The following is a 12403-nucleotide window of genomic DNA, read 5'->3' on the forward strand; positions in this document are numbered from 1 at the left end:
CAAAGCAATGTGTTTATCATGCTTCAACTTTCGCTTTCCTGATAAGAGATTTTTCATGAAGTTATCATAAACATACATCTGTTCAAGAGCTTCACAAAATGGAATATTAACTTGTATTTTCTTCAACATCTCCATAAAGTTTTTAAACTAACCTACTTCCATCTATTTCTTAGGTGTCTTCTTCAGAATCGGGTAAGGTGGTTTAATGTAATCAAGTAGCTCAGAATTTGGTTCATTTAAGATTTGTTTCTTGGTTCTTCTGAAGGGTGATTTTTTATCATTTAATTGGTTAAATGCGTATCCTTTACTTTCATCCTCAATAACTACCTCACTTTTTTCTCCCTCAAACTCTTTCACAACCTCTTTTTTTACTACCACTTTTTTTCCACTTTTTTTCTTTACCTCGCTCATTTCTTTCTTTTCCTCACTCACTTTTGGTTCTGAAGGTACCAATATGTTTTTCAACTTAATGGCCTTGCGTGTTTCCTTTTTCATATTACCCACGGTGTTACCAATAAATCTGCCACATGAACTAGCGGGCTACCATTTGTCGAGACAATTGACCAATTTTCATCTTTGAGCTCTTTATTTAAGCTTTTGTGTTCTTGTTCACAGTAATATAATTTTGTGCCATTTCCCTTTGAGTTTTAAACATGTCTTCTTGAGCATTTCATGTTTGAAACTTGACTGAGTTGCTTTCATGAAATTTGCTAAGGGTTCCTCTAAAGGTGATGGTATGTGCTAAGGCACTTGGGGAACCTATTGAACTCCTTGATTAGAATTCAAAGTGTGATTGTTTCTCCACTTTAAATTCAAATGATCTTTCCAACCAGGGTTGTGGATGTTGGAATAGGGATTATTCTTTTGAAAAATTGCATATTGAACTTCAGCACTCTCAACCTCTACTGTACAGTTGCCATTTGCATGTCCCCATCCACAAAAATCACACCGAAGCTTTTGAACATGATTAATATTTTCTTGTGCTAGTTGAGTCGCAGATAGTTATTTAGAATGTACCTTCATTTGAGCTATAATGACGTGTTCAAGTCAACTTCATGAATACCTTTCTGCTTCACCGCTTGATCACTTAAGCGATACTCATTATGGTACATATTTTCTATCAACATCTTCAACTCATCATCTGTCTTTTCTCTCAATGTACCTCCAGCTGAGGCATCGAGAAGCATTCTCGTTTGTGTTCTTATCCCACTAATAAAGCGTGGCATCTTTCCAATAGCACTCTTATTATGATTATGACACTAATAGAGTAATAACTTGAACATTTCCCATACATCAGATATTGACTCAGACTCTTCCTGATAAAAGTTGGAAATTATAACTTTTCTCTCCATAAACTGAGCATTTGAGTAATACCTCTCTAAAAAATTATCCTTTAGTTCTTTCCAAGTTAGAATAGTGCCATTTGAGATACATTGCTGCCAATCCTTAGCTCGAAGTATTAAAGAAAAACTAAACAAACATAATTTTACCTGATCGTCAGTGATCTCACCCTTTGGCTTGCACATCGAGCATCTCTCGTAGAATTTTGCGAGATGCTCCCAAGGATCTCTAATTTCCTAACCGTCAAACAGGTAACCCTTCAAATCTGAAAGTATAGAATTCTGAATATCAAAAGTTACAGGATTTCCGGGTTGAAATCCCGAGGATATCTATCTAACATTCGTCCTCATACAATAGTCTTCCAATGTTTGTCATGCGGGAGCTGCCATCTCTTTTCTTTTTCCTTTGGTTTTTCCATGACTTGTAGTGCTTCTCGTTTCTCTCTACGATTTCTAGGCCTATCAGTACCAATATTGAATCTGAACCACGCAAAAACAAACAAATAATACCTTAGTAGCAATGCATCAGACCAAACAGAATAAAAGTAGAATAAAAATTGAAACCTTAAAATAAAAATAAAAAATTGACAAAATAAAACAAAACAAAAATTAATTTTAAAACCTCGCGCAACATTGCCTTGTTGAAATCATCAACAATCCCCGAGGACGGAGGAAAAAACTTGGACTAAACTAGCAAGTGTATCAGTCTTGTCGAAGTGATAAAATAATTCGTCTCCACGGTAATTTCAAATTAGAACAAGGAAATAGCAATGTGATTGAAACTAAAAAATTAGGGAGGAGGGTTCGATATCAATTTGGTATGAAAACAAGATATGAAAATTGTTGGAGTAAGGTTCGATGAAAAAAGAAAATTAGTTTTTTTTATCCAATCCCCTAATTATACATGTTGATGAGTTATGTATCAAATGAATTACATTTAAGATATAATCTCACGGAGAATTAACAAGATCATTATATCAAATTTCTTTGTACAACTCACGAATTTACATAATAATTCCTTAATTTCCTATGTCAATTTAGAGTTAAATCAAGTGTTTTTAAGTTCGTTAATTCAAAAGCTACAACTTATAATTACCTATTTTAGTTAATTAATAAGTTGAATAATTGTCTTAGTTCAAATCGGTAGACCTATGGTCAATAATCCATACTCATCTAATATTAGTTTGCGTGCTCGTGAACACACAAACAACATTAAGCACAAGAACAATAATAATGATTATAATATAAAAAATTCAAATAATATCAAACAATCATATGATACAACAAAATACAATTAGGTTCACCTCAAAAGACATAATCTAAAATAACTTAGCTACTTGTAGTGACAATAACGATTATTATGAGTTGATAAGAAGTATACATTGAAATCAATGGAAAATATGCTCTCAAATGACTCTAATGCTCTCCAAATCGTGCTCCTAAGCTTTTGGTCGTCACTTTCTATCTCAAATTCGAAACCATAAAAAAGTTTTCCATTTTTTCTATTTAAATATGAAAAACGTGTCAGATTTTTCGCTACAACGTGCCTGCGTTTGCATCTGTCGCGATCGCAATGTGACTCATTGCGCCCACGATGTCAGCATGGCGTCCGCAAGAAAAATAGACGCAAATTGTCTTATTTTCTTCATTTTTCTTCAAATTTTTACTAAGTCCATTTTTCTCACTCTTTTGTAACTTTATTAATTCGTGCACATATTTATTTGAGTTTTTCTCATTATTCTATTGATTCCGTACAAAATACTCGTCAATTATATGTAATGACTGAGTATCATCAACTCTCCGCATTGCCGGCCTCTGCTGACTTTGGATCAGCACAACTTCTATGTTTTCGGTCAATATTCTTACTACTTTTTTACTTTCTAATTTCGGACCATCGGACCATCTCTAACATATATTTTCTTTCATTTGATCACTTAAATTTAAAAGTATAACTCAATAAAATCAATTGCTTAAGAAATCTAAATTATTTACTATCAACCATTCAGGATAGATAAATTTATTTAAAATGCATGAAATTATATGAAGAATGATGTGACATAAATATAAACATGTGATGATGATAACAACCATTGATATACATATATATAGAAAAATCTATGCAGTTAAAGCAATATCTAGAATGACAGGTATTACATACAAAACTATTGCAAACTTTGTATTTAATAAAATTACTAAAAAGTAGGTGTAATCATAACTACAGAGAAATCAATAGCCAAATATTTCTATTCGTACAGAAGCCGTTGGACACTTACTTCTGTGCGTAGATTATAGTTGTTAGTGCCACAAAACATACTCACTACTAGTCTTACCAAACAACATATTATACAATATACGAGGTGAATAGATGTCTTGGTGTACGAGTGTGTAGAGGAAAATATGGAAATGGATTACCTGCTGTCATGTAGTGACTGCAGCCAGATCTGACCATTCAATTAAAACATTGAAATACTACGTTTATTTATTTATTTGTTGATCTTTAAATTTGAGCCTTTAAATTTTGATCGAATGGTTAACAACTAGTGACTGTGTGACAGCAGGATTCCCCTGAATGCAAGGGATCCAGATCTGGAAAATATGGCTAGAGAGCTGTCAAAACCGCTTTATTTAATAAGTATGAAAAATGTGTTTAAACAATCATATTTTAATATTTTTTCTGTTCAACAATAAAGGATACATTTAAAATAAAAATCTATTTGAGAATAAATGACTAATTTTAATTTTAATATATATATTTTTAATTAAAATTATTTTCAAATATTTAAAAAATGTATTTTAGTAAAAGTATTAGTTTTTTTTAAATTCAACTTAATCATTTATTATAAAACTGAAAAAGTACTATTTACTTTTGATTTTTTTGAATCTAACATAAAAAATAATAGATTTTTAAGAAGATTGCAAAATTCATGCATAAATAATAATTTATGAGAGTATGACTTTATCATTCAAAAAGAAATTATATATATATATATATATATATATATATATATATATATATATATATATATATATATATATATATATATATATATATATATATATATTTTACCTTCTCATCGGAGAAGGCGGTGGTTTCCACCGCCGTCCCCACGTGTTTGAACCATGGCCATTGAATGATAATTATCAGATCTAATTTGAGCATTTGTTATATATATTTGAAGAATACATAAATGTACTTGTTTATCTCAATTTTTATCGGTCCATAAAGAATCAGATGATAATAAATAAAAGTTTGACACTGGAATGAATTAATATCCATCTGAACCAGTTTCTTTTTATTGTCAAACTTTAATGTATTTTTTTGTGTGCAGATTTTGACTAGTTACATAAAACACTTGTTAGGTAGTGAATGTGTATCATAATACTGTAAAGAATAAAATCCAAAAGTAAACTTGTGAACAATAAGGACTTGAACAATTTTGGAGATCTATGCAACAGTATCACCACCGCAATCCCAACTAGAATTTTAATCAAGATATTGTTCAACTTTTATGTTACCAAAGACACATTAGACATATATATTCAATTCTAGTTTAGTTGATAAAAAAAATATTGACTCATTAACCGCAATTCTTAGGTTTACATATTTATTTATTATTTAAAAAAAAAATTAATTATTAAAATACCGATTTGTTTATAAAAATCAATATAATTATGAATATATTATTTTAGAAATAAAAATGGATTTAATTATGAACCCATGATTTTAAATAAATGTTATTGGCATAATTCTAAATCAGCAACTTCCACTAATTTTAATCAACTACGCATATCAATCAAGTTACTCATTCCACCACAAAATTCATTTAATTATGAACACATAATTTTTTCAATAAAAATCAATTTAATTATGAACTAAGTATTTGGTTATTGTTATTGAAAACTCATACAATAATATTCAAACTAAAAGTTACAAAAAATTTATTTGACATCAACACATCACTAAATTTATTGATTGAGTTTGTCTTGAACCAAAAACATAAAATCTTCAAATAATAAGGAAATTTATGTTTTAATTATGGGTAATGCTAATTTGTGTCCTAGGAGCACAAGATAAGAACTAAAAAAAAGTAATTTTATATTGGAAATTGTGAATTGATTTTGATAAAGGTATAAAATTAATTTTATTATTGGTTTTTTCAATACAAACTTTCTACAAATGAGTGTCTTATCTTGTGCTCATAGGGCACAAGTTATCATTACCCTTTAATTATTTAGACTTGTTCAAATATAATTCATATGCAAGGTCCTTCATTTTGTTTTATTTTAGAATTTGGTCCTCTATTTTAAAAACAACAATTTTATCCTTTTTTTTTAGTGTTGTCTTGGATTTTGATCTTTTTTAAATACTAAAATTCAACATTAAATTAAAAAAAAAATTGAAACAAGTAATTTTTAAAATTGAAGAATCAAAATAAAAAAATAAAAAAGGAGGATAAAAGTTACAATTAAACCAAAAACATAAATAAATATTTAACTCCAGTAACCTTTTAATCTTTTCATACATAACATAAGTAACAATTAATTATAATATACACTTTTTTGTTTGACTAGTGAATTACATTCCTAGTTACAACTATTGTCCCATACTTTAATGAATAATATCTATATCACACAAAACAAGAAAGAAAAATTAAAAGATAAAATTGAATTACAGAAAGAAAAAAAAACTAGAGACGAAAAAATTGAAAATATTCATTCATTTCAAAGTCTCTGCTTCTTTATCATTGCAACAAAATATTAAACATAATTCATTTTTTCTAATTATTTTGTTGGTATGTAATTCAATTCTTCTTCGACCTTAAGAAAACAACATGGTAGCCCCAATTTTAATAGGATCAACCTCATTTTTCTCATTATACTTCGTAGCCTTATATATATATATATATATATATATATATATATATATATATATATATATATATATATATATATATATATATATATATATATATATATATATATATATATATATATATATATATATATATATATATATATATATATATATATATATATATATATATATATATATATATATATATATATATATATATAAAGAGTTATTTACTAAAACAACCCTGATGTATTTTCCTGCAATGACATGTTCATTATATCTTCATTGCACTGAGCATTCCCATCTTCAAAAAGCCATTTCTCCAAGAACATGAGAGGGACCTGAGTTTCATGGTTTGGCTTATTTTCATATTGATACAAACAAGAATCCATTGTCAAGTTGTTACTTTCTTCAACAGATTGAGAACAATCAGAATTAAACGAGTTAAAGCTCAACAAAGAATCAAAAGCTGATTGATCTTTTTGTGTGCATGCAACATTACTAGAACTTGAACCTGTAGTAACTACCATATCATCTGAGTTTTTTTGAGGTTTTTTCATCCACTTTTCTAGCAATTTAGCTATGTTGTCAGTGTTGGATGCATACGGGAATTGTGTTGTGGTTTCGATTTCGGGTAAAAGAGGTGTTGATGATTTGTCGAGAGAAAGTGCTGCACATAAAGCTTGTTTTGCTGTATGGATGTCTGTTTGAAGCCTTCTTTCCCATTGGCCTTTTACCTGTGGAGAAGAAGAGTTTCCTTCTTCTTCATTGTTATTCCCTGGTTGGATCTTGTTTAGCTTTTTCTTCAAATGTGTGTTCCAGTAGTTTTTTATGTCATTGTCTGTCCTTTGTGGAAGATAGGAAGCTATGGCAGCCCATCTGAATCAATTCATGTCAGAATCTTTATGATAAAATATTAATTAATTTTTTCTATTTTGTTTTATAAATAAGATAGCCTCTGCGTGCAACTGCAGACACTGAGCTAATCCATCCAGTTGGATAATCTCAATTTGATAGATCAAGCTATAATTAAATTCTGGTTGAAATTTGATAGAAAGAATTGTACAAAATGAGAAGGACCATCATCACTTAATGCCAAACTTAATTCATGTGTCAAATTTGGGAATCAAAAGTCAAAATTTGGCTTTATTATAAACAAATTGTTTGGTTTATACAAGTAAACTTATCGGGTACAAATTTAAAGATTATCACCTAAATTATAAAAGTTTAGAATAAAAACAAATTTCAAAAGAATGTAGCAATAGAGAATGATAAATACAGGATGAGATTAGTACCTGTTTCCCAAAAGTGCTTGAAGATGAATTATCATTTTTTCTTCATGATCATTGAAATTACCTCGTTTGATACCTGGTCTAAGGTAATTAGTCCATCTAAGTCTGCAACTTTTACTACATCTCATCAAACCTAAAAATTCAAAATAAAAAACAAACATTAAAAAAACACAAGATTCAACTGCTTTAAACTTGAATTAAAAATTAAAAGAAATTAGAGTTTGAGGATTCAAGTTCCCAAGAGAATGTAAATATAATACTAACAATTAACTGCGATTTACAATCGCAGTATAATAGTAGCTATATTGTCAACAACTATTTGTATGAGTCTTGAAGAAGAACTGGCTTCAAACATAGATGATACTTTTTCTTAGATTCAAATTTCTTGATGATGATGATGAATTGTTTTTACCTGTACTATTGGGAACAGATCTCCAATTCCCAGGTCCATGTTCTTGAATGTAAGATACCAAAACTATATCTTCCTCCGGAGTCCAAGGTCCCTTCTTAACACCAATTTTGTCACAGCAAGGTGGTCTTCCCATCATTACTTTTATATATATGATAGATAACTAATTTTCTCTAACTTCTCTTACTTTCTCAAATCTTGTTCCTAAAAAATGTTTCTAACTTTCTCTTACTTTCCCAATTCTTGTTCCTAACAAATATTTCTAGACAAGTTTCTGCAACTGGGGTTGGCTTGTCTGTATCATTAGACCTCTGTGTATATATAGATAAAAGAAAACAAGAATTTAAATAATAAAATAAAATAAAATATTTTCTTTTCATTGATGAAGGCGAAAAATGTGGTGGCTTGTAGTAAAAGAAAAAGAGTCAAAATGGACAGCAAAAGCATTTACTCTTGTTCCTTTGTAAAGTCAGCTATGTATCCATCTTTCTCAATAAACATATAGATAAATCCATGAGACATTTAATATGAAATTTATGAATAGTGGAAACACGTAGAAAGAGGTTTATGATTGGAGGAAGAAAACAAAATTTACTTTTCTGTCGTTTTCTTGATTTGCTTACGTAGTATGAATGACCTAGTCGGTTTTTTTGATTTTCCTCCTAAAATATGACTTGATATTTCAATCTTATTATCATCATCATCAATCCATCCCTATAATTAATTGATTGAATTCAACGGATAATTAGTTATTTAATAAATAGATTGTATAAAAACATAGTTTATGCTAGTTGCTAATTTAGATGGGATGAATTTATTGTATTAAAGTGGGTATTCAATCAAGTTTCACATCAAGTAATATGAAGAAAAAAGAAGTAAAATGTTATTCTAAATATAGAGTTAGTTTGATTTTATTCACCATAACAATTCTAGTCTTTTAGATGTATCGGGGATTTGGGTAGTTGTGTGTCTAAAGAGTATTTATAATTTTTTCGCACAAAAATTATGGCGGAGAAGATTTTTTATTTTTCCATTCAAAAATAATTGTTGAGAAGGTTTTCTATTTTTCCATTCAAAAATAGTTGTCGAGAGAGTTTGCAATTTTTCCGTCCAAAAATTGCAAGTTAGTAATAATTTTTTTTGTGAGTTTATTTTATTTTATTTGTATCAATTATTGGAGACTTATTGGCATCAGAGCAAAGGTTTCGATCAAGGGAGGAAATCATAGGTTTGGTATCATCTTATTTGATTTGAGTTTTATTTTCTTAAACAATAATATGGCTACATTGAAGTTGAATATTCATTTGTTTGATAGGAGAATGGATTTCCCCTTATGGAAATGCACGATAAAAGACTATTTGGTCCAACAAGATCTTGATTGTGCTTTGGAAAAGGAAAAACCAATTGAGATGAAAGATTCAGATTGAAATTCAATACAAAAAAGCAGTGAGTACAACTTGGTTGGCACTTGCACCACAGATTAAAGTGATTGTGTTAAAAGACACCTCTCCAAAAAAATTATGGGATTTGTTAGAAAGCAAGTTTGCACCAACCATATTAACTAATCGATTGATGATGAATATGAATTTATACTCATTGAAGATGGAATATGAAGGTAATGTATTTGATCATATTAATAAATTTAATGAGTTGGTATCTAGAATCATGAATGCAGGGGAAGATATCAAAGATGAAGAGCAAACACTACTTTTGTTGGCTTCACTCCCCAAATCTTATAAATCATTAATGCAATGAATGTTAGTAGGGAAGAACACACTACAATTAGATGAAGTAGTGAAATCATTGAAGTAGAGTTAACAAATGATGGATATTGATCAATCTCCCGAAGAAAATCAAGTACTAGTAACCAATAGAGGCACAAAAAGAACTATGCTGACCAATATGGTAGAAGTTTTCAAACAAGAGATATGACTTATGTCAAATGTCATTATTTTCAATAATTTGGTCACATGCAATCTAGATGTCCATGCTTATGTGTGAAGCATAAATAAGAAGACAAGAATTAAAAAGTGTTCCTTCTGCAAATATGGTTAGTTGTATAGACGATATTTTAGCTTGTGAGGATGAAGGTGACTATGAAGTGAAAAGATGTGAGATTTTGAATGAAGGGAAGATATGTTATGTTAAAGTGGGTACTCATCCAAGTCCCACATCTAGTAATCTGTAGAAAAAAGGAGTAAAATATTATTATAAATATAGAGAGTTAGTTTTATTTTATTCACCATAACAATTCTAGTCTTTTGAGTGTATTGGGGATTTGGGTAGTTGTGTGTCTAGAGAGGGTTTACCATTTTTTCTACAAAATTGTGGTGGAAAGACTTTTATGTTTTTCCGTTCAAAAATAATTGTTGAGAGGGTTTGTAATTTTTCCACCTTGGGGCCGTGATCGGGGAAGTACCCACCGCCCCTCAGATTCCTTGAACCCGACCATATTATTTAACTTTTATGTATAATATATTTTGAATATTGGGTTAAATATGTTTGTTGTCCTCCTAAATATCTTAAATTTCATTTTTAGTCCTTCAAAATATTTACTTCAAAGAATAGTCCTCCTAAAATTTTGCATTCACACTTTTGGTCCCTCCTGCAACTTAGCGATGATTTTTACAATTTAGCGTTGGTTTTAGCAACGAATTATTAATTAGCGACTGAATTAGCAGTAGTTTTAGCGTCAATTTTAGTATTAGGGACCAAAAGTATGGATGAAATTTTTTAAGAGAAGCGTTATTTGAATGACATACTTTTAGGGATTAAAAATGAAATTTAAGATATTTATGAGGACAACAAATATATTTTACCTTTTTCCTTTATTACTTACCTTTGCTATATAACTTTGAAGCTTAAGTTGACATTTTCTTTTCTCAAATATTTAGGTGGTTTTGTGTGTCCATTTCAAGGTCACTTTTATTTCATTTGCTAAGGTATTTTCTCTTTTTCTTTTCTTGTAATTTACTTTTTATTAAGTTTTTCCTAATGGGGATTCTCAAAGAATTAGACCCCGATGGATAGGTTTTGAAACCTTCCATCGTTGATCAAACTTTTCCAGTTATGCATTCCTCACATTTATGGAAGGTTATTTGAAGTATAAACTAGAGGGGTTGCTTCAGGTATATTGCAGGTTGGAGTAGTATTGATTTGAGTGAAGTGAGCATATGTAGTCATTAGAGTGACTATGTTCAAACTTATGTTGTTACTTTGATTGGCTTATTTTTGTAGGCAACTTGTTCAGAAATATCTCTTGACATGATATATAACATCCTGGCCCAAGTGTCGTTCATACTGCTCAGATTGAGTTTTATTGTTTCAAGTGACTGGATAATTTCTGTAGGAAAGTTGTCGAGCAGGATGTTCAACACATGTTGTGTGACATCTTAGCGTGGGTACTACACTGATTAGATTCTCATGTATTTCATATTTTTTTCAAGATTTATTCAGTCCAACGTTCAACTAAAGTTGCTTGTCAAAAAATATTTGGTTGTGAGCGACTTGTTGTGCAAGATGTCTGAAACATATTATGTGACATCTTGGCGTGCAGACTGCTCTTACTGCACTAAAAGTTCGCTTCAACATTTGGTTAGAAAATATGTATTAATTATGATACAATGAGAATATTACTTTTTGGAAAAGTTTGTTAATCCAAATCAGTTTGAAAAAAGGTTTTATTAAATCATAATTCATAAAAGTTGAAGAATATTTGATTGGATATTGTTTAATTAAAAGATTTGGATTTGGTTTAGTTAAAAGGATTTAATTTGATTGAACTTGCTTTGAAGAAAAGATTTATTTGAATATGCTTTGAAGGAATATTTGTTTCATATTTAGTTTATTCAATATTATGTTGAAATCGGATTTGAAAAGATATTGATTGAAGATTCATTCCATAATGAGATTTAATTAATTATGTGTTAATTAGAAATTTTGGTTTTTCATTTAATAAGAATATCTTCCATCTCTATTAAAGATTGACTTAGTATCGACAAGAGATTTATTCTGAATCCTTTATTGGAGAAGTTGAAATTATGATTTATATCAAGTAAAGATTTTATTTGATTTGTTCAAGATTCAAAATTTTGTTATGTGGACAGATATCAAGCCAAATGTTATGTGATCTATGAGACATCTTTCTAAGACTATTACTTTGTCTCAATCAAGGAGCTCAATCTTCATAATAAGGATTTTATTCAAATCAAATAAGACAAGAATAATCAAGAGATTTAGATTTAGTCAAGGAGATCAATCAAGATTGCCAATCATCCTTATTGAAGATTGATCTCATGCGCTTTTTAGAAGTCCACCCAAATTCATGACCTAAATCATTATGGGCTTTTGATGGGGGGATTTTGTGGCTATATAAAGAGCTCATATCCTTAGTGAAGACTCAAATCTTAAGAGAAAATATCTACTCATTAGGAGAATTTTGTTTTAGTTGAGTCTTTGTTTTTTTGGGGGTACTTGCTACACTATATTCATGTGCTTCAAATATAAT

The 12403-nt window shown here is 29.5% G+C and overlaps 1 protein-coding gene across 1 annotated transcript; it reads right to left on the reverse strand.

Annotated features, from left to right (window-relative positions):
• Positions 1-6402: 6402 nt before the first annotated feature.
• Positions 6403-8205, reverse strand: LOC127085351 (myb-related protein 306). Its single transcript, XM_051025869.1, has 3 exons — positions 7900-8205; positions 7491-7620; positions 6403-7074 (listed from the first exon to the last, which is right to left on the reverse strand). Exons 1-3 carry the CDS (start codon positions 8033-8035, stop codon positions 6429-6431), a joined length of 912 nt encoding a protein of 303 aa, XP_050881826.1. The 5' UTR covers positions 8036-8205; the 3' UTR covers positions 6403-6428.
• Positions 8206-12403: the final 4198 nt, after the last annotated feature.

The sequence above is a fragment of the Lathyrus oleraceus genome, chromosome 5 (assembly GCF_024323335.1).
Source record: "Lathyrus oleraceus cultivar Zhongwan6 chromosome 5, CAAS_Psat_ZW6_1.0, whole genome shotgun sequence".
NCBI lineage: Eukaryota > Viridiplantae > Streptophyta > Magnoliopsida > Fabales > Fabaceae > Lathyrus > Lathyrus oleraceus.

Coding starts and splice junctions, on each gene's coding strand:
- LOC127085351 (XM_051025869.1), bottom strand. CDS start 8,035: ATGATGGGAAGACCACCTTGCTGTGACAAAATTGGTGTTAAGAAGGGA. Junction 7,621..7,899: donor ATCTGTTCCCAATAGTACAG/GTAAAAACAATT, acceptor TTGAATTTTTAG/GTTTGATGAGATGTAGTAAA. Junction 7,075..7,490: donor CAAGCACTTTTGGGAAACAG/GTACTAATCTCA, acceptor GAATTGATTCAG/ATGGGCTGCCATAGCTTCCT.